This window comes from Chiloscyllium plagiosum, chromosome 6 (assembly GCF_004010195.1).
Source record: "Chiloscyllium plagiosum isolate BGI_BamShark_2017 chromosome 6, ASM401019v2, whole genome shotgun sequence".
Taxonomy (NCBI): Eukaryota; Metazoa; Chordata; class Chondrichthyes; order Orectolobiformes; family Hemiscylliidae; genus Chiloscyllium; species Chiloscyllium plagiosum.
The window spans coordinates 121,046,404-121,070,043 of NC_057715.1; the positions used below are offsets into that span (position 1 = coordinate 121,046,404).

Sequence of the window (23,640 nt, forward strand, 5' to 3'; positions counted from 1 at the left end):
AGAGGCAGGTAGTTGTCATGGGGGACTTCAACTATCCAAATATTGACTGGGATCACTACAGTATGAGTACTATAGATGGATCAGGTTTTGTCCAGTGTGTGCAGGAGGGCTTCCTGATACAGTATGTAGACAGGCCTACAAGGGGCGAAGCACTTTAGATTTAGTACTGGGTAACGAGCCTGGCCAGGTGTTAGATTTGGAAGTAGGTGAGCACTTTGGAGACAGCGATCACAATTCTGTCAGGTTTACTATATTGATGGAAAGGGATAGGTGTACTCCACCAAGCAAGAGTTACAGTTGGGGGAAGGGAAATTACGATGCAATTAGGAAAGATTTAGGAAGCGTAGAATGGGGAAGGAAACTGCAGGGGATGAGCACATTAAAAATGTGGAGCTTATTCAAGGAAAAGCTCCTGTGTGTCCGAGATAAGTAAATACCTGTCAGGCAGGGAGGAAGATATAGAACACGTGAGCCATGGTTTACTAAGGAAGTGGAATCCCTGGTCAAGAAGAAGAAGAAGGCTTATGTTCGGACAAAATGTGAAAACTCAGTTAGGGCGCTTGAGGGTTACAAGGAAGTCAGGAAAGACCTAAAAAGAGAGCTCAGAAGAGCCAGGAGGAGACATGAGAAGTTGTTGGCGGATAGGATCAGGGTTAACCCTAAGGCTTTCCATAGGTATGTCAGCAATAAAAGAATGACGAGAATTAAATCAATCAAGGATAATGGGAAGATGTCTGTGGAGTCAGAGGAGATAGGGAAAGCACTAAATAAATATTTTTCGACAGTGTTCACTACAGAAAATGAAAATGTTGGCGAGGAAGATACAGAGATACTTGCATTTAGATTGGAAGAGATGTTAGAAATACTGCAGAGTGTGAAAATAGACAAGTCCCTGGGCCGGATGGGATCTATCCTAAGATCCTCTGGGAAGCAAGGGAAGAGATTGCCGAGCCTTTGGCATTGATCTTCAAATCTTCATTGTCTACAGGAATAGTGCCCGAGGACTGAGGGATAGCAAATGTGGTTCCCTTGTTCAAAAAGGATAATAGAGACAACCCTGGTAATTACAGACCAGTGAGTCTCACTTCAGTTTTTGGTAAAGTGTTGGAAAAGGTTATAAGAGGATTTATAACCATCTAGAAAAGAATAATCTGATCAGGGACAGTCAGCACGGTTTTGTGAAGGGTAGATCGTGCCTAACGAATCTTATTGACGTTTTTGACAAAGTAACCAAACAGGTCGATGAGAATAAACCGGTTGATGTGATGTATATGGATTTCAGCAAGGCGTTCGATAAGGTTCCCCCCAGTAGGCTATTATACAAAATGCGGATGAATGGAATTGTGCGAGACATAGCAGTTTGGATCAATAATTGGCCTGCTGAAAGAAATCAGAGGGTTATAGTTGATGGAACATGTTCATCTTGGTATCCAGTTACTAACAGCGTAACACAAGGGTCGGTGTTGGGTCCACTGTTGTTTGTCATTTTTATAAATGACCTGGATGAGGGGTTAGAAGGGTGGGTTAGTATATTTGCGGACGACACTAAGGTCGGTGGAGTTGTAGATAGTAACGAAGGATGTAGTAGGTTGCAGAGAGACATAGATAGGATGCAGAGCTGGGCTCAGAGGTGGCAAATGGAGTTTAATGTGGACAAGTGTGAGGTGATACACTTTGGACGGAGTAATCTGAATGCAAAGTACTGGGCTAATGGTAAGATTCTTGGGAGTGCAGATGAGCAGCGAGATCTCGGTGTCCATGTACACAGATCCCTGAAAGTTGCCACCCAGATTGACAGGGTTGTTAAGAAGGCATACAGTGTAGAGGGATTGAGTTCCGGATCCAGGAGGTTATGCTGCAGCTGTACAAAGCTCTTGTGCGGCCACACTTGGGAGTACTGTGTACAGTTCTGGTCACCGCATTATAAGAAGGATGTGGAAGCTTTGGAAAGGGTGCAGAGGAGATTTACAGGATGTTGTTTGGTATGGAAGGAATGTCTTAGGAGGAAAGACTGAGGGCCTTGAGGCTGTTCTCATTAGAGAGAAGAAGGTTGAGAGGTGACTTAATAGAGACATATAAGATAATCAGAGGGTTAGATAGGGTGGACAGGGAGAGTCTTTTTCCAAGTATGGGAACGGCAAACACGAGGGGACACAACTTTAAAGTGAGGGGAGATAGGTATAAGACAGATGTCAGAGGTAGTTTCTTTACTCAGAGAGTAGTAAGGGTATGGAATGCTTTGCCTGCAACGGGAGAAGATTCACCAAGTTTAAGTGCATTGAAGTCGTCATTGGACAGGCATATGGACGTACATGGAATAGTGTAGGTGGGATGGGCTTCAGATTAGTACGACAGGGTGGCGCAACATCGAGGGCCGAAGGGCCTGTACTGCGCTGTAATGTTCTATGTCCATTTTAGGATATATGATATGATTCAACTGCAAAAGAATTCTAACTTATTATGGTCAGGTTAATTTGGTTGGGCGGTCCAAACATTAAAGCATTCCTTATGAGTTTAATAAAAGCAAGATTTAATTAATCAATCATAAAAACTGATAAAGGCTGACAATACCTGAAGAACAGGAAACCTTTATCTATCTAATGTATTTATTTGAATTATGTAGGCAGCACTGGGTAGGCCAGCTTTGAAACGGCGTAAATCTTTAGGCAAACCAAAACCGAAGCACTGTACACTGTAGGTACATCTCATTAAGTGTAAAGAGATTAATGAGAATTGTTGCCCGGACTGAGAAAAAAATCCAACAATAAGAAAAAAATTGGATAGGCTGTGTTGTTCTCTTTGGATCAGACAGGGCTTCAGGGAGATTTGATTGAGATGTATAAAATTGTGAAGGACCAGGATAAAATGGATGGAAAAAGTCTACTTCCTTAGCTAAGAGATAAGAGACTAGCGGCACAGATTTAAAGTGAAAAATGAGATTAAAGATGAGAGGGGAGACGAGGGAAAAAGTATTTATCCCTGGTGTTAAGAATTTAGAAATCATTCCTTAAAAGGATGGTAGAGCCAGAAATTAGAGACTCATTTGAAGGGTGTCTACAAAAGTGCCTTAAGTCCATAACGCATGGCTATGGATCAAATGCAGGACAGTGGGATTAGGTTTTGCGGTTCATTTTTCAGCTGGCATGGTTATAATGAGCAGAGTGGCCTTTATCTGTGCAATAAATTATCTACAATTCTATGATTTGAACCCCATCCCCAAAATACCCTTGGACTGAGAAGTTTAATAGGCCTTTTCAGAGGACGGTCATTTCGATGGGCAGTTAAGAGTCAACCACATTGCTTTGGGTCAAGAATGAAGAAATGGCCAGATAAGGTTGGCAGATTCCTTTTCCTAAAGAGCATTAAATGGGCTTTGCAACAATGAAAGTTATCATGGTTAGTATTTATGGTACTAGATTTCTTAATTGAATTTAAATTACTTTAGTTGCTATAGCTATCATGTCCCAGATCATGAGACTGAACTTCAAGTTTACCACATCATTCTGATCATCACTATACTACATCTCCCCCTGAGGTTTATATGATGCTTACTTTGCTGGACACAGTGACTGTTTTGCCTGACAGTAAATGAGACCACTTATAGAATCTATTGCAAGTAAGAAATTGTAAAAAAAAATTGACATTAATTGATACACTGTCAATTGAAGAGTTTCACAAAATTCGAGCTTTATATATTGATAACAAATAATTTAGCTGAAAGCATTCCAAATTCATCTGCATGAATTGTAATTTCCTTATATTACCTGCTGTTTTTCTTGTGTAAGTGCATCAAAGAGTTTCTCAGTTTCTCCTAGTGCCTCCATTCTTGCTTTGTATGTCAGTTCTGTCTCATACGGAGTTTGCAGCATCGGAATTTTCTTCTCTTTCTGGAGAAAAGTGGTCATCTTGTCTTCCCAAGCTGGTCGACTAGTAACAGACCCCACCTTCATCGCATTTAATACAGAATCTGAAAGTGTTTCAACTTGAAACTTAGCATCAACATAACTCCTTGAATTTTGTACTGCTGCAAAAAAGTTTCACATTGTTTTTAATGAACAATTAAAATACATCTATTTTCTCAGTTTTGCAATTCTGAAAAATATTTCAAATAATTTTATATTCTATGTGGTTACCTTTTGTATTTTCCAGTGGAAGGAACTGAAGTCTCTTTCTTGGACTTGAACTGTGAGATGGGACTGAATTTGGAAGCTCCATTTCATCCAAGTTTACGTCAAACCTAAGAATAAAATGATGCACTCTGAAAACAACTATTCTCTAAATAACTAAAAACCCTCTGTGCAGAATGCTAATTTTTTTCCAAATCCAGCAGCCTAGATATGCAGAAATTAGAACACCTCAGTCAACTCAATACCATTATTATGATAATCCAGGTGTTGATTAACCAGGCTCAATCAACATGCTGATATAACACTACCAATAACACCGAATGTTAAGCTAGGTTATGAAAATGTCTAATGTTATATTTAGTGGTTTCTCTGCCAAAGTCATAACCATGTGGCAGTCATATTCTCAGGTGCGCTGTCGATAAAGTCAAAAACAAATCCATTACTGCCTTGGCATGAAGCAATGTTGAATGCCTCCACAAATTAGTGGACTATTTATCTCACAATTGCTCAATCACAATTCAATAGGACCCAACCCGACTTTCTTATCTGACAAAAATCAAAGAACTACAGATGCTAGACAAAGAACAGTACAGCGCAAAACAGGTCCTTCGTCCATCTTGTACAAGCTGATGTCATCAACCTAGAAAAAGACTTTCACTGTCTACCCTCTCTAATCCTCTGGTCATCTTGTATGTCTCTATCAAATCCACTCTTAGCCTTCTTCTTTCCAATGAGAACAGACACAAGTCTCTCAGCCTTTACTCATAAGACCTTACCTCTAGACCAGGCAACATCCTGGTAAATCTCCTCTGTACCTTTTCCAATGCTTTCACATCCTTCCTGTAATGGGATGACCTCTCACAGTCCAATGTGGGTTTCCTCCCACAGTCCAAAGATGTGCAGGTCAGGTGAATTGGCCATGTTAAATTGTCCGTAGTGTTAGGTAAGGGGTAAATGTAGGGGTATGGGTGGTTTGCGCTTCGGCGGGTCGGTGTGGACTTGTTGGGCCGAAGGGCCTGTTTCCACACTGTAAAATAATCTAATCTAATCTAATCTAATCTAAACACATCCACCTATGACTGGGTCTAAGTCAATGACAAAACAGATCTTATGGCTCACCACTAGTAACTGGACTCCAGGCTGAATATTTTCCATCAACCACCACTCATTGCCTTCTTTCAGAAAGCCAGTTTCTAATCCAAACTGCTAAATCATCCTCAATCCCATGCCTCTGCATTTTCTCCAACAGCCTACCATGTGGAACATTGTCAAAGGCTTTACTGAAGTCAATGTACACCACATCAACTGCCCTAACCTCATCCACATGCTTAGTCACCTTCTCAAAAACCTTAATGAGGTTTGTGACACACCACCTGCTGCTGATGAAACCATGTTGACTATCTGCAATCAAGTTGTTGCTTGCTAAACGATTATAAATCCTCTCTCTTATAATCCTTTCCAAAACTTTTCCTACAACAAAGGTAAGGCTCACTGGTCTATAATTACCTGAGTCATCTCTACTGCCCTTCTTGAACAAGGGCACAACATTTGCAATCCTCCAGTCCTCTGATACTAAACCTGTAGACATTGACGACTCAAAGATCAAGGCAAAGGGCTCCAACATCACCTCCCTAGCGTCCCAGAGAATCCTCGGATAAATCCCATCGAGCCCAAGGGACCTATCTATTTTCATTCCTTCTAGAATTGATTACACCTCCACCTTACTAACCTCAAATCCTTTCTAATCTAATATCCCGTATCTCAGTCTTCTCCTCTACAATATTCTCCTTTTCCTAAGTGAAAACCAATGAGAAATATTCGTTTAGTACCTCTCCGATCTCCACAGGGTCCACACACAACTTCCCACTTCTGTCTTTGACTGGCCCTATTCCTACCCTCTTCATCCTTTTATTCCTCACATACCTATAGAAAGCTTTAGGGTTCTCATTTATTCTACCTGCTAAAGGCTGCTCATGTCCCCTCCTTGTTCTTCTTAACTCTCTCTTTGATTCCTTCCTAGTTAATCTTTAACTCCCTAGCACCTCATCTGAACCATCTCACCTCAATGTCACATAAGCCTCCTTCTTCCGCTTAACAAGAGATGCAATTCCTTTAATAAACCATGGTCCCTTACCTGATCACTTCCTCCTTGCCTGACATGCCTACCAAGGACATGCAATATCTGTTCTTTAAACCAACTCCACATTTCAATTGTTCCCATCTGCTGCATTTTGCTACCCCATTCTATGTTCTAAGTCTTGCCTAATTGCATTATAATTGCCCTTCCCCCATCGGTAACTCTTGCCCTATGGCATGTACCTATCCCTTTCTATCGCTAAACTAAATATAACCAAATTTGGTCACTCTCTCCAAAGTACTCACCTACCACTAAATCAAACACCTGCCCTGGTTCATTATCAAGTACCAGATCCAGTGTGGCCTCCCCTTTTGTTGACCCTTCGACATACTGTCTTCTAGGAGAAAGTGAGGACTGCAGATGCTGGAGATCAGAGCTGACAATGTGTTGCTGGAAAAGCACAGCAGGTCAGGCAGCATCCAAGGAGCAGGAGAATTGGCGTTTCGGGCATTAGCCCTTCTTCAGATTCCTGAAGGACTCATGCCCGAAACGTCGATTCTCCTGCTCCTTGGATGCTGCCTGACCTGCTGCGCTTTTCCAGCAACACACTTTCACCTTCGACACACTGTATCAGGAAACCTTCCTGCACACATTGGACAAAAACTGATCCATCTGACGTACGAGAGTTATAGCATTTCCAGTCAATGTTGGAGAAGTTAAAGTCCCCCATAATGACCACCCTGTTCCTTTCACTCCTACCCAGAATCGCTTTGCCAATCCTCTCCTCCATATCCCTGGAACTCAGCAGAGGCCTATAAAAAAACTCCAAGCAGTGTGACTTATCCTCTCTTGTTTCTAACCTCAGCCCATACCACCTCAGTAGACAAGTCATCGTTAAAACTTCTTTCAGCAATTATTATACTGTCCTTGACTAACAAGGCCACACCTCCCCCTCTTTTACTGCCTTCCCTGTTTTTAATGAAAGATCTAAACCTTTGAACCTGTAACATCCATTCCTGATCCTACCCTATCCATGTCTCTGAAATGGCCACAACATCGAAGTCCCAGGTACCTATCCATGCTGCAAGCTCACCTACCCTATTTCTGATACTTCTGGTGTTAAAGTCGACACACTTCAAACCAGCTTGCTGTCTGCCAGCACATTCCTGTGATCGTGAAATGCTGTCCATGCCCTTCCTATTCTCATCCTCCTGTGCACTGGAACTACACCTCAGGTACCCATCCCTCTACTGAGCTAGTTTAAACCCACCAGAATAGCACCAGCAAATTTCCCAACCAGGGTATTAGTACTCCTCTGGTTCAAGTGAAGACCTGCTTGTCGAGGTCCTCCCTTCCCCAGAGTGAGCCCCAATTATCCATGTACCTGAAACTCTCCCTCCTGCACCATCCCTGCAGCCACGTATTCAGTTGGTATCTCTTACCATTCCTTGCCTCGCTATCAAATGTCACAGGTAACAAACCAGAGGTAACAACTCTGTGTGTTGTAGCTCTCAGCTTCCACCCTAGCTCCCTGAAATCCTGCCTTACAGCTCTGAACTCAAACGAAAACAGACATTGCTGGAGATCTTCAGTAGGTCTAGCACGAGAGAGAGAAAGAAAGAAAAGACAGAGAGCAGAATCAGAAAGAAGTGAAGAAGGGTCACTAGACCCAAAACATTAACTCTGTTTCTCTCTCCTTGGATGGTGCCTGACCAGCTGAGGTTCTCCAGCAATTTCTGTCTTTGTTTCCTTTCTGTTTTTCTCTGTATGCTTAACTGCACAAGGTTTACTAATACTTTAGGGCATGTACTAAAAGAGAAAACATATTAACAACGATAACAATTGCATATTCTAGGTAACATTTTACTGCTCCTAATCAAGTGTTGCATGCAACATTTGCCATCTAAAAGCACAACTGTATAGTTCAAGACGGAACACTCACCTAACTGAAGTCATTAGACAAACATTTGTTTTAAAAGAGAAACATTCAAGTATGTTATAGACAAAAGCAAATGTGAAAATATTTTCAGTAAAATTAACTAATAGCAATATCATTTTAAAAATAGACACAGCAAAACAGAAGTACCTTGTTACAACTGAATCTCAATGGTCCAAATAGCTCCTTCTGTGTTATAATGACTCTATGCCAATGACAATTAGAATAAATGCTCCATGGTATTCTAACTTGTTTAACTTTTTAAAACTTTTTAAAGGTACTGTAAACATTAATATTAATCAGCAATAACAAAACATTACAAGATATAATTAATGGTTAGAACATCAAGGGTTTAATGCTCTTGATGAAAGCATCTTCAGACAAATATCTTTGAACAGCATCTCCAGCTCTACATACATTTTGTAGTGTTCATGTTGCACAGACAAGCCCTGATATCTTGTCATTTGATTAAGAACTCATGGAAATTGACCCATTATGCTTAAGTTTAAATTCAACAATGAAGAGCATTACTTTGTCACTGTGTTTTCTTCTTTGCCAAGGAGATGATTAAACCCAGGAGACAGATTCTCTTTAGGACAGCGTTTGGGACTGGACTTAGCAGACAGCGATGTTAGCAAAGTATTCCGTTTAGCTGTGAAAAAAGAAAAAAGAAATTCAATACTCGAACGATTGCACTCTAAAATTAATCAACTGAGTTATAGGCATTTTCCAGAAGAAAAACAACACGTGAACAGGTAATAAAAATACAGGTGCCAACATTTAAAATGCCACTTCCATCTTCTAAATTATTTCCTGTCTTCAGTTTCCAGGTCCTGGTATCTGATACTCATAGAAGGAGAAAGTGAGGACTGCAGATGCTGGAGATCAGAGCTGAAAATGTGTTGCTGGAAAAGCGCAGCAGGTCAGACAGCATCCAAGGAACAGGAGAATCGACGTTTTGGGCATAAGCCCTTCCTGAAGAAGGGCTTATGCCCGAAACGTCAATTCTCCTGTTCCTTGGATGCTGCCTGACCTGCTGCGCTTTTCCAGCGACACATTTTCAGCTCTGATACTCATAGGCCAGGCAAGTGACTTGTTGCCAGCATGTTGTTACGTCCCACAGCTCAATGGTAAAAGATGCTGCTGGCTGCAATAAAATGATTTTCTCAGTTCACACCACACTTTTTCTGAGTGCCTCACAAAACTGGGTGGAAGGGTGAACCATCAGGAGGACGCAGAGATGCTTCAGTGTGATTTGGACAAGTGAAATAAGTGAGCAAACGCATGGGGAATGAAATATATTGCAGATAAATATGAGGTTTTCCAATTTGATAGCAAAAATAGGAAGGCAGATTACTAATTGGCGATATATTGGGAAAGGGGGAGGTGCAATGAGACCCGGCAATCCTTGTGTACTAGTCATTAAAAGCATGTAAGTGCAGCAGGCAATAAAGGCGGCAAATGGTATGTTGGCTTCATAGGGAGAGAATGTGAGTACAGAACAAAGATGCCTTGGTAAAGTTCTACAGGCCTTTGACGACACCACACCAAGTTCTGTGAGTATTTTGGTTTTCTTACCTGTGGAAGCATGTTCTGGGTGTGGAGAGTGTAGTGATTGTAGTGAGGTCAGCAGGTGGACCTCAAAAGTATAGGAGTTTCCTGATTGGGGTTGTTAATCTGGTTGAATCAGGGAGCCCTGGTTTACATAAAAACTTCCACTATAATCTTACACTCTTGACATTCTGGTGCCTGAAAGTGAGGACTGCAAATACTTGAGATCAGAGTTGAGAGTTTGGTGCTGGAAAAGCACAGCAGGTCAGGCAGCATCCGAGGAGCAGGAGAATCAACGTTTCAGGCATAGGTCCTTCATCAGGAATGAGGCTTGTGGGCTGGGAAGCTGAGAAATAAATGACAGAGGGGGTGGGGTTGGGGGACAAGGTATACGAGACAGTACTATAGTCAAGGGCTGTTCATGTGCAAATAAAGAGTGACTTGATGACCGGATACAGTCCTCTGTAGAGTTACTTTAGAGGGACTGCAACAAAGGTTTACCAGACTGATTCCTGGGATGGCAGGACTGATGTATGGAAACGGACTGGATCCATTAGGAATATATTCACTGAACTTTAAAAGAATGACAGGGTATCTCATAGAAATCTATAAAGATCTAACAGGATTAGACAGGATAAATGGACTAAGGATGTTCCTATTGATTCGGGAGTCCACATCAAGGGATCAAAGTCTCAAAGGACAGAGTACAGCATTTAGGACTGAAATAATTTCTTCATTCAGTGTGGTGAGCCCGTGGAATTCTCCACCCAGAAAGCAGTTGAGGCCAAAACATCAATTATTTTCAAGAAGGAGTTAAAAATAATTCTTGGCCAAAGAGATTAAAGTGTGTGGGAGAAAATAGGGCAGGTTACTGAGTTTGATGATCAGCCATGAACATATTTAACGGCAGAGCAGGTTCAAAGTGCTGAAAGGCCTGTTCCTGCTCATATTTTCTACGTTTCTATGTCAGAGGCAGGTAGAGCAGGTCTAATTTGTTATTTCATAAATATATAAACTCATAATGCTATAAACAAACACCAAATGAAGTACTGCAAATATCCTTATTTAAATAGCCATCATTAGTGGTAGCAGGAAAGGTGAAAATAAAATGCATTGCTCCTTATTCTTTGAATATCAAAGATTTACTCCATCTCTCCAGAACATCTGTGTTTTCATTCTGTCAGAAAACTTCAGTAGCAAGTGTGGATTTCACTTTGTTACCTGGAAAGCTGGTTTGGTTTTTGCAAATGATGCAAGACAAAGACTGTCTTCAAACTAAGGATCACCCAGACAGCTACCTCCACCTCCCCCTCTTTCCACACACTCTCAGCCCTAAATCTCCCTAATTTTCTCCTTCTACCTAACTCTTATCATTTCTTCATCCTGCTGTCTTCTCCAAGCTGAGGTCATCTATGAGAACTACTTCCTGCTGAATTCCATTTTTCTGCAATCCTATTCAAAACTTCCTTTTCTGGTCACGATATTTGGTGATATCACTGAGTATTAATGAAAAAGAGAGACATCTCAAAGTTTTTCATCTTGTTCTTATTAGGACAGAAGTAATAATTTGAAATATGAAAGTGTACAATATTAAATCATGGTATAATTTTCAATTATTTTCTTTCCTGTTCCTTTCCCTTCCTCCAACTTTCACCACCCTCATTCAAAATCTCACACTCAATTGTCCAACTTTTTGAATTGTGGCTCCAGTTCCAAACGCTCTTTCTTCTCCAAAATCTTAGAATATACTCTCACCTTCCAGCTGTGTCCATATCTACTGAAACACATCCATTTCAGCTTTTAGACAGCAATATGCAGAAGTCACAAGTGGAATCTCTTGTCCCTCCTTGATTGACAGAAGTGGATCATACATTCTCATCTAATAGCTCTGCTCCCCATGTGACTGTTCGTGCAATCGTGCATTCAGACAGGAATGTACTAAAACTTTGCGAGAACTACAAAGCAAAGAAGCTATGACCTCAGAAGGCCCCTACATGTCATTCTCTGCTTTTTTAAACTGAAAAGAAAGCTTGCTTTACATTACTCTCATCCAACACTCCCAGGCCAGGTACAGCACAGTGTTAGATAAAGAGTAACATTTCCTCTACTCTTTTAAACTGGGAAATATGTACAATGGTAATGGCCATCTCTATTCTTCGCCATCACCACTCAAAACTTGTTAATTATCGACCTCATTGTCCAATACAAATCTTTGAGGAGTTACAACTCCCGGATAAACAATGGGAAAGATGTAGACACTGCCTCTAACTCAACATTACAAACTCTGCTCTTTTCTCATTGACTCCATTTTCCGTTTGTCAGTTCCCAGACTGACCATATGCTCAGAAATATTGACATCCTGTTCCACTCTGGGCAAAGCTCTAAGTTCCAACTCATCCTGAATGAGATTTTGGCTCCAAGAGGGTATTTCACCTGATGCAGCAAGACTTACATTACAAAAGACAACCTAAGAAAGTAGATGCGGATACCAGGCATTGAAATAATCCAATACTCAATTACCACAACAGCTATAAATATATAAATATTACATTATTAGGCATCAAGTCTAAATTAACACCATGTAATTGGATTACAGCTGAAGAGCATGTTTCTAGTGACGTGCCATGCTTCAAGTAATCCCAGGGTAAAATGGGCCCTGAGATCTATATAATTCTCAGGTCACATGCTATGATACAATGATCATATCATGAGCATTTTCCTCAAAAGATATAATGACATACTGACCACAAGACAGAACACAACCCACATGACTTTTCCGTCAACACCAAGATTATTTACCTCCTAAACACTGCCTACTACCATCCCTTTGGCACTGAAACTCTATTACATGGCCTTGAGATTGAGATTATATTATACTAATTCTTTTCCCTTGCTGTAATATCATAAGACATTGGAACAGGAGAAGGCTATTTCCGCCCTTGACTGCTCTGATATTCAATAATATCATGGCTCAACTGGCACTTCCCGTGTCCACTTTCTTGTCATTTCACCATTACCCTTGATTCCCCTACTGATCAAGTACCTATCTCAGCATTAAAGATATAAAGATTCTGCCCCAAAGCTCTCTTTGGCAAAGAGTTCCAAAGACTCAACCCTCTGAGAAAACATTTCTCCTCATCTCATTCTTTAATTAGTGCCCCTTCATTCTGAGATGATCCTCTCTGGTCCTAGATTCTCCCTTTCTCTCAGCATTTATCCTGTCAAAGTTTTAATAAGATCACCTCTTATTCTTCTAAATTCTAATGAGTAGAGTCCCAAACTGCTTCAACTTTGCTCATAAAACAATCCCTTCACACTGGAGATCAACCTCATGAACCTCTTCTGAACTTCCTCCAAATGAAATAATATCTTTCCTTAAATAAGAGACCAAAACTGCTGATAGTATTCCAGATGTTGTCTCACCAGTACCTTGTACAGTTGCAGTTCCTTACTCTTATACTCTAATCCCCTTGAAATCAGGTCCAACATTCCATTAGCTTTTCTGATTACCTGCTGTGCTAACTTTCTTTGCTTCATGCAGGAGTACCCCAAGTCCCATTGTGTTGCAGCTTTCTGTAGTTTTTGTCCATTTCAGTAAACTGTTCTTTCATTCTCCCTTTCAAGACATCCGGCACTTCCTCCTCTATAATATGGACACTTTTGAAGATGTCACCATCTATCTCCCTACATTCTACAGCTTCCATCTCTTTTTCTACAGTAAATACTGATGCAAAATACTCGTTTAGTATCTCCCCCATTTTGTGTGGCTCCACTCAAAGGCCGCCTTGCTGATCTTTGAGGGGCCCTATTCTCTCCCTAGTTACCCTTTTGTCCTTAACATATTTGTTAAAAACCCTTTGGGTTCTCCTTAACTCTATTTGCTAAAGTATCTCATGTCCCCTTTTTGCCGTCCTCATTTCTCCAAGTTTACTCCTACTACCTTATACTCTTCTAAGGACTCACTCGATCTATCCTATCTATACCTTACATATGCTTCCTTCTTTTTCTTAATCAAAACTTCAATTTCTTAAGTCATACAGCATTCCCTATACCTACCAATCTTTCCGTTCACCCTAACAGGAATATACTTTCTCTGGACTCTCGTCATCTCATTTCTGAAGGCTTCCCATTTTCCAGCTGCCCCTTTACCTGAGAACATCTGCCCCCAATCAGCTTTTGAAAGTTCTTGCCTAATACTGTCAAAATTGGCCTTCCTCCAATTTAGAACTTCAACTTTTAGATCTGGTCTGTCCTTTTCCATCACTATTTTAAAACTAATAGAATTATGGTCGCTGGACCCAAAGTGTTACCCCACTGACACCTCAGTCACCTGCTCTGTCTTATTTCCCAAGGGTAGGTCAAGTTTTGCACCTTCTCGAGTAGGTACATCCACATACTGAATCAGAAAATGTTCTTGTAGACACTTAACAAATCCCTCTCCATCTAAACCCTTAACACTATGGCAGTCCCAGTCTATGTTTGGAAAGTTAAAATCCCCTACCCTAACCACCCTATTATTCTTACAGATAACGGAGATCTCCTTACAAATCTGTTTCTCAATTTCTGACTATTTGGGGGTCTATAATACAATCCCAATAAGGTGATCATCCCTTTCTTATTTCTCAGTTCCACCCAAATAACTTCCCTGGATGTATTTCCGGGAATATCCTCCCTCAGTACAGCTGTAATGCTATATCTCTTAACAAAAACTCATCCATCACATTCCTTCAAAATGCTTTTGAAACCTGTGCTTCACAGATTCTGTTCACACAGCCATCATGCTTGCCCTTGTTGACCTACATGTCTTTGTTAGCCAAAAGCACCTTATAATATTCTGGATTTCTCTGCTGTTTGGCTAAATGGTTGCACTCCCAATTGAGTTTAAACATTGTAGGTTTAAATATTGTTATCTCTTGTATTCATACTGTGCACAAAGTACATCTTCATTTGCAAATGTTTCAAATGAACAAAATAAGTGATAGTCACTTGCTCATTCATTTCTCCAGGCAATATCTTGACGAGAGTCAGAACCTGGTTTAAAGTCTGACCATTACATATTAGTCACAATCTAACTGGTGCATTCTCTATGGCAATGTCTCTACCAAATAATCAGCACTATCCTTCCACATAATATAAATGCTGTTTTCCTTTAAATTGACATTCTTGAAAATTGCCCAGATCAGTGCAAGATGAAAAGCTTTGACAAAATGAGTCTTTTTTTCCAAGAATGCTCAAAATCTATACTACAACTATTGGAAGACTACATTGTGAAATCACATTGCACATAAACCAACAATGAGATTTTAATGAAAACAACCTTGAACTTTGCACTTTACCACTGGACTTTTAGCATTACCAACAAAAGCCAATATGGGAAAGTTTGACAGGTTAACAAAAAAATTGGAGAACAGGAAATAGTCAACAATCAAACTTTTAAAACATTCGAAGAATTCAGAGAAATATTTTTACTTGGTGTAGAAGTGGGTGTTAGCCTCCGGTTTGAAGGGGGTACAGAAGATGATCTTTGACCTGGGGAAGAACGGCTACTTTTTGATCTGGTTCGATCCTTAACAGAGTCCTCAGACTTGTCTCCACTGCAAGTGGAATCTGCAAATCCTACAGTCTGTCTGCGATTCAAGAATTCTGTTAAAAACAAATGAATAAATGACATGCCTAGCTAATTGGACAGAGTTTCAGTTCTGAACAACTTTTTGTTAGCTTCCTCATGGTCTGGCTCAGTTTCACATTACAGTCAATCTAGAAATATCAGATTTAGTCTCTGTTTCAGATAATTTATCTTAGTCATAACAGTACAACTGGCTGCTATTATTGGATTCACACTGCTCCTGTTGACTACAGAGGAACCTTAATTATCAGAATATCAATTATCCAAGTATTGGATTATCCAAAGGGGATCTCAAGGTCCCGATAAAAACATTACATCAAAGAGCTGTTTCAACCCTGATCGCGTCTTTTGTTTACAGGTACAATAATGAAAAATGAACTCAGCTCACTGAAATGCTGCCAAGAACAGTCCAGGCACCGTCTCCAAATGACTGACCTCCCCCCCCCCCCCCCCCCCCCTTCCATGAAGTTCTACACAGGGATGAACCCTAAACCCCACTTCCCCAGATAATCTCTCAAACATTGTCCTGTACAGGGCAAAGGTGGAACCTGTCAAAAAGTAGTGTGGTGGTGCATAGGTCGGACGAGGGTGCGGGGTTGGGGAGATGAGGGAGCAGAGTTGGAGGTGGGCGAGGAGACAGGGTGGGAGCAGACAGGGGCGGGGTCTCTCCCGCAGCGTTCTTTTGCCTTGTCTCCTGAACGGGGAGCAGACTTGACAGAAAACTCCGAGCCCCAGAGGAAATCAATTAACTGAGTAATCTATTATCCGAATGAAATAGTGCCCGCCCATCTTGTTCAGATAATCGAGGTTCCTCTATACTTCGTTACCCCGTTGGCAAGTGAGTGTGTGTGGGCACAAGTTACTTATAGTACAAAAGAGGTACTCAGCCCATTGAGTCCATGTCAGCTTGCTGCTAGGGCAGTCCAGTCATTCCTATTGCCCTGCTCATTCCCCATGGCCCTGCAAGTTATTTTTATTCAACTGCCATCCAAGTTCCATTCGAAATCATTGATTGTTTCCACATTCACCTGCTTTGTGGGCAGCATGTTTTATATCATTACCACGCGCTGTGCTAAGAAATCTCTCTCATTCTCCCTGCATCTCTTACCTGAAATTTTCAAGTGTGGCCCAATCGCCTGTGGGAAAGGTTTTTCACCTGCCATTTAAATGCATTATATTATTCTTGTTAACATCTAATAATCTCAGTCTCCTTTTGACCCAGGAGAACGACTCCAGCCTTTCCAATCTAATTTTGTAACTGAAATCCCCTTTCTGGAACATTACAGGTAAATTTCCTCAGCAGCCTTTCAAAAGCCTTCATATCATTGCAAAAACTGGGACATAACTGGAGCCCTGTATTGCTCTCCATAACTTGTTTTAGTACTCAAGACCTCCATTTGTCAAGCCCCCCCAAGATCTCTCATATTTTGCTAACTACTCTCTCAATACGTCCTATCACATTCAAACACAGATGCACATGTATTCCCAAGACTCTCTGTTCTTGCATACTCTTTAGAAATATGTCATTAAGAATATATTGTCTCTTCTGACAGAAAGAACGCCCAGCTTTGGCTCAAGGCCACTCTTCATCCCAGATTTGGCGAAAGGTTGCCTCCAACCCTGGGCTTGGTAAAAGCCACTTCAGCCTCTCAAAGAGCTCCCAGAAACTTCCTCATTGCTTCCACTTCATTACTTTGATGCTCATCCACTCACAGTTTGCTTCTCTCCTGCAATGGTTGGTGATAGGCTCATTAAAGCAAGAGACATGACAGAACCAGTCTGTGATTGGAGAGCCATTCCTCACCATTTCCTTCCACTCTTTTTACATGAGTAGCTTTTCTCCAATTCGGCATTTTTGAAGAAACTTTCCTGGGTGATTTGAGGCTTTCACAGGTGAATTCACTCACCACCTTTATAAGTTTTGAGATGAGGAGAGATCTTTTAGCTTTTGAGCGTGCTCCACTTGCCAATAAAGTCATGGCTGATCTGACTGTAATTTCAACTCCACTTTATTGTCCATCTCTCATGACCCTTGACTCCATTATTTATCAAAAAGAGACAGAAAAATGTTCCCACTCATGAAATAATTGAGAACGAGAGGCATATATGTAATGTGTCAATAAAAGGAGAAATGCTATGAGGAAAAGCTTTTTCATGCAGAAAATGGTTAGGGTCCCAAATATATTGCCTGATAAGTGTGTGGCTTTCAAAAAAAGAATTGGACAGTTATTTGGAAAGGAATATTGTGAGGGTTTACAGGAAGAAACAGGAGAATAGTAGGTAAGCTGCCCATTCAAAAAGCCAGCAAAGGCACAATGGATTAATCTTCTGCACTGCAACAATTCTGTGATTCTGAAAGTGCAACTTACTCAGACTTGAATAATTTAAGGTGACCCAACCTCCACTGCTGCCTGGGTAAGAATATTTCACAGACTGACCACCCTCAGAAAAAAATCTCCCAGCTTCATCTTAAATGCAAAACCAGTTATTGTTGAATAATACTCCAAACATTAGCAGTCTCAACAAATCCCTGTACAATTGCAGTCAAATTTCCCAACTTTTATTTTCCATTCACATTGCTGTAGACACTAACCTTCTATATGTCTGCAATGAACTTTGTGATTCAGTGACATATCTTGTCTAAGCATTTTTAACCTATCCATTGTCTCAGCTACCTTCCCTTCTACCAACATTTTGTCAAATTTCTCTTCTTAGAAAGCACTGATACAAATAATTTAGTAGTCTAGACTTACCATGCACCTCTAATTCACGACATCCTTAATAGGATCCACTGTACTTCCCATTGTTTAAATGCTGGTAGAAGATTTTCAGGTTCCTTTTCATGTTGACTGCCATTCAAATCTCATTCTCTTTTTGCCAATCTTATCTTCCTTTTCTTTCCTTTTATCAATTTATTGTATTTGACCTGGTTTTCACTTTAAGAACTTACCTATCATCCATTATACACCCTCTTTTTCTGCTTCATCGTAATCTCTAACTCCCTCCTCAGATAAGAAAGCCCAGTTTTCGCCCCCTTTTCTTTTGCCCTTTCTGGACTGTACCCAGCCTGTATTTGATGTATCCCTTCCTTAAAATTAATTGTTCCAGTACCGCTTTTTTCTCTCACTTGGGAAGTTTCAGATTGTGTCTGTTTTAATGCTTCACAATCAAAATGCCTTAAAGGATGGAAGGGGCTCTGTGTAGTGAAGAGCAAAATGGTTTAGGGTAGAGGTACAGTTTCATTGGTCATTAAAGGCAGCACCTTGGGTCGATAAGGCTGTAGAAAAGTGGGTTTTATAATGATGTGTAAAATATAAAAGGCAATATGTAAAACAAAAACAAAGTTTGAGTACTGTGTAAAGTATTGGGCTCGACATTAGTTATTCAGACTTTGGGCAAATTAGAATGCAGGTGCACTAGAATACTGCTTAGTATTAGGAAAAATGTGGCGACGAAAAGATCGAACAACATTGTTCTAACAAAAAAAGGGTCCAAAAAGAAGTATGAGTTGATTTGACAGGGCGGCACGGTGGCACAGTGGTTAGAGGGCGGCACGGTGGCACAGTGGTTAGCACTGCTGCCTCGCAGCGCCAGAGACCCGGGTTCAATTCCCGCCTCAGGCGACTGACTGTGTGGAGTTTGCACGTTCTCCCCGTGTCTGCGTGGGTTTCCTCCGGGTGCTCCGGTTTCCTCCCACAGTCCAAAAGATGTGCAGGTTAGGTGAATTGGCCATGCTAAATTGCCCGTAGTGTTAGGTAAGGGGTAAATGTAGGGGTATGGGTGGGTTTCGCTTCGGCGGGTCGGTGTGGACTTGTTGGGCCGAAGGGCCTGTTTCCACACTGTAATCTAATCTAATCTAATCTAAAAAAAAGTGTTTAAAGATGCTAAAAGAAACAGACATTTTTATCTCTGTTGGTTACTTCAGCCAGGAAGACAGATAGGTTGATATGTTAACACAACATAAATTTAAAAAGTCAGCCTTTTGGAAGTTGACTAATCCTTGGACAACATAGTGGATCCTTAAAAATGTGAGAATTTAAAATTCCAAGACAACAGAGACTGGAAGAATTTCCACCTCACAGAAATCCAGCACAATTGAACCTTATTTTGTGAGATAATAATCCAAAGTTAAACCTTATGTTTGAAAAGTGTACCCAGGAAGGTATCTGCAACAATATCAGAGAGAAGATTCTCAGCTCAAAAAGAAGGTTTCTGAAATCAAAGTCCTGCTGACAGTGAGTCCAGGAAACCTGCAAGTGCCTTAACTGAAGAACTAGTGGAGATCAAGAAACTTTCTCTCACAATCTCTCAAATCTTCTGAGCCCACCTTTTTAAGCAACCTTCAACACTTCAACTACAAAAGCCATTGAAGCTGTTAAATTCTGACTTCAAAAAAGCTTTCAGCTACATTCACCCAGGAGCAAGCAGCAGGCCTACAAACATAATAGACTGATTTGAACTGCAACTTTATAACATCTTTCAGTTTATCTACTTTTCATCTTTGTATTGTGTCTAAAGTTTTACATCAAACTTACAGCAATAGTTGTGTAATAAACTATCCCTTGTCCTCATTTAAAACTAAAGTTTTTCTGGTTAGTTTTAAGTTGGATGACGAAATTCACAGTTCACAGGCTGCATATGTACTAGGTATGGTCATGACATGTGCATTTCACTAACTGACAATTTAACCTGCAATCAATGTTTCTATTTTTATAGTAATGTTAGTCCTCAAGCAATTCAATTCAATTCAAGAGCTCATTCACTCATAATAAGATTATAACATACTGACATACATCAGAGGAAAGAATTCACATGAACATCTAATGAACACAAATTGAATTGCTAGGATACTATGCAATTACATTATCAAAATCCGAGAAATCAACAGATAACAAAAAAATAATTTTAAAGGATTTAGTCACAACACAGTGGGCTGAACAGCAAATATAATGTGGTGAGAAAGGCAGAATAAAACACAAATATAAAATGAGCCTTACTTGTAGCATCACCTGCTTCTGAGACATGTTTTGGTGCTTCTGCTTCCCAGCTTTCAGATACATTTCTGGAATCAAGCTTTTGTAATGCTTTGAGAATAGGAGGAATTGGCTCCTCCAAACCATTTGAAGGATCTCGCTGATTAAAGGGATTATCTTTCTCTGGTGGAGAATGGTACCTAAGCAGATTGACAACAATAAAAGGGTTCAGAGTACCAATTATGCTTCTGTAATCCCTCTGGCATGCTTGGGAGGTCAAAATTAATGCAAATATCAAAATTTATTGTCAGTGTAACAACATAAAAACAATATATTTATACTACCAGTCAAGGCTCCCAAAAAGAGTATTTCTGTGTGACTGCAGTAAGTGAGAACAAAAGTCAAAACTTTTCAGTGAGCTTTACTCAAAACCCACAGCAATGTAGTTGACTCTTAACAGCCCTCTTGGCAATTAGGGATTGGCAAAGAATGTTGGTCAAGCCAGCAAAGCCCAAGTTCCGTGAATGAATGAGTAAAGTAAAATTTCATATTCAGTATGAAGATGACAAATCTAGGTCTGAAATATATCTTAAATTTAGTAAAGACAATTTCAATGATATGAAGACAGGTAGTGAAAATGAATTAGAAAAGTAGGTTAAAAAGACAGCAGAGCAGTGGGAGACATTTAAGGAGATATTTCATAAACCTCAAATATTTCATTTGAAAGAAAGTACTCATTGAAGAATGAACAATTCATGGCTAACTAAGTTAATTAAGGATGCTACCAAATTGGAAAAAAAAGCTACATATTGTTGCAAAGGTTGAAAACATTTTAAAAACCAAAGGATGAGGAGAAAACAAAAAGGGAGGAAATAGAATACACGGCGTAAACTAGCAAAAATGTTAAAAATGCTCAATACAACTTCCTGCAAGTATATTAAATAAAAAAGTATACCTAAATTAAATATTGGTCCCTTATGAGGTGAAACTAGAGAATTAGTAATGGGAAATAAGCAAACGGCAGAGGACTTGAACAAGTATTCTGCATCTGTCTTCACAATAGTAGACATAAAAATAGCCCACTAATAATAGGAGAAAATCAAGGACTGAAATGGAGAAAAATGAACACTGTCACTAGAGAAACGGTCACAGAAATAATGAATGGACTTAAACATTGACAAGCCCCTCAGGGCTGTTGGCCTGCATCTAGCCTTAAAGGATATGGCTGCAGAGAAAATAGATGTGTTAACTGTAATTGTCCAAAATTTCCTAGATCCAGCACCAGCCTCAGAAATTTGGTTAACAGCAAAAGTAATAAATCCCGGAAAGGAGGAGGGGCCTTAGAAAGCAAGACTTGCTAGCCCAACATTTGACAGGGAAACATGCTGGAACCATTTTTAAGCAAATAGCAGCATGGCATTTTAAAAAACAAATTAAATAAATCATCTTGACTTCACTCAATTGTATGAAACAGAAATAGTATTTAACAATATTGTTTTAAGCGGATGAAACAAGCAAAATGAATAGAAGAAGAACCAGTAAATTTAGTGTTTTTAAAATTTACAAAACAGCTTTCATAAGATGTCACATAGGGGTGTCCTGGGAACACAGAAGTAGCAATAGGACCTTCAAGCTACTCAAGTTTGCTCCACCAGGCTAGCTCATGACTGATCTTCAAACTCAATGCCATATTCCTGCACTACACCCATATTCTTTGATGTCATTTGTAGCTAGAAATCTGTTTCTCTGTCCTGAATGTATTAATAACAAGCCTACACTCATTCAAGTTTATAAAAATAAAAGGGCTTGACAAAGTAGAAGTTAAGAGAATGTTTCTTCTCATGGGAGAATCGAGAACTAGAGAATAATAAGGGGTTTCCTATTGAAGACAGGGGTAATGAGTAATTCTATCTTCCAGAGTGTTGTTAATTGTTGGCATGTTCTTCAAGGACAGTAGTGGAGTTTGAACCTTGGAAATTATTCAAGGCAGAGTTCAACAGATTTTTGACGTACAACGAAGTCAACAGTAAACACTTCACCAGTTAAGCAAAATTTACCCATTTAATCACCATGGTATTTTGTACTACAAGTTATTAAAAGTGCAAGCTGAATAATCTGAAAAAAGGAATTAAGAATCTAATTGGAAGGAATTTTTTTTATCTTCTTGGTTGAATAAGTAAAATAAAAGAATACAATAACTGAGAAGGAAACAGTAATTTCAATATCAAATCAGGTACAGAAAGTCAAACAAAAGGAGAAAGAAAGATTGGATTGTGAAAGAGAGTGAGAAAGAAAAAAAAAAGCAGTTTGGAGACTAAAAATTGACTTTTCTTTTAAAAAGAAACACATAATTAAAAGCTGAAGAAAAGAGATTTCCTGTGTATAATATAGTTATTTTTGGGTGCCAGGAGAATCATCGGCAGCAATTAACGCATATCATATTAAAATCTGAAAGCTAATTCAGGCTTAATCAATGATCTATTGATTTAAAATACCTCCAAAGCAGGATCTTTACATTGTTTCCGATCAGCTTTTACATTCGGTGGCAAATTTGTTTTGTAATTATCATGTTAATACAGATACATCTTGCAGCTCAATGCATTTCAACAGTGAGTCAGTAAATGAGATGTCATGTTCACAAAGCTAATCATGGAACCGTACATCTCAGATAGGGATTTGTGAATTTTCATGTTTAATTGTGCATCTTCCCTTATCTGAACAGGCTGCATCCCTTAAATATGTATTATGATTATTAGTCTTACTGTTATTTTTACAGCAAATTACAAGCCTATCCACTAATATATATATAATGTTATACCATATATATCCACTTTATATGGTATAACATTGCTGGCCTTATATCACCAATTTATTTTAAGCTATTCCAAGGGAGATCATTACTTTTAAAAGTAACATTCTGTTCCACATTTCAAAATATTTTGAAGGTTAAATGTTACAAATGTATAGAGCTAAAAGAATTACTGCAATGAGAATGTTGTGCTAACCTTCTGGGCTGCAGGTTCGTCTCCCCAAAGTCATTGCTACAAGCATTACAGTGATTTTCCAAAGGCTGTCCTGTGAAGATGGAATAGTCAGAACCTGGAGTCAGCCACTTGCGTCTTGCAACATCATCAGGAAGAGTTTTTGTAGGAGAATGATTTTCATCAGGTTGATGGAAAAGGCTGTTTATGGTAACATATTAAAGAAAATATTTCAGGAAAGCCATGCACATAAAAAAATTATGAGCAGCCCAATTTTGCAATTCATATTTTCATGTTTTAAGGAATTAAAACACTGTAAGCTCTCTAAATGGTGTGTGAAGATCCAAGCTGCTGTTATTACTGGATAAA

The 23,640-nt window shown here is 39.7% G+C and overlaps 1 protein-coding gene across 8 annotated transcripts in view; it reads right to left on the reverse strand.

The window, feature by feature from the left end:
- The window catches only part of LOC122551007 (M-phase phosphoprotein 9), a 96,768-nt gene that overhangs the window by 10,089 nt on the left and 63,039 nt on the right, over window positions 1–23,640 (reverse strand). For 7 of the 8 annotated variants that reach the window (XM_043692627.1, XM_043692626.1, XM_043692628.1 and 4 more), the window contains 6 exons: window positions 23,296–23,472; window positions 20,315–20,490; window positions 15,161–15,334; window positions 8,672–8,792; window positions 4,134–4,237; window positions 3,765–4,024 (listed from right to left, as the gene is read on the reverse strand). In XM_043692627.1, the coding sequence (XP_043548562.1) occupies window positions 3,765–4,024; window positions 4,134–4,237; window positions 8,672–8,792; window positions 15,161–15,334; window positions 20,315–20,490; window positions 23,296–23,472 (1,012 nt within the window). The remainder of the gene's footprint in view (window positions 1–3,764; window positions 4,025–4,133; window positions 4,238–8,671; window positions 8,793–15,160; window positions 15,335–20,314; window positions 20,491–23,295; window positions 23,473–23,640) is intronic. The other variant, XM_043692631.1, reaches the window with a different exon arrangement.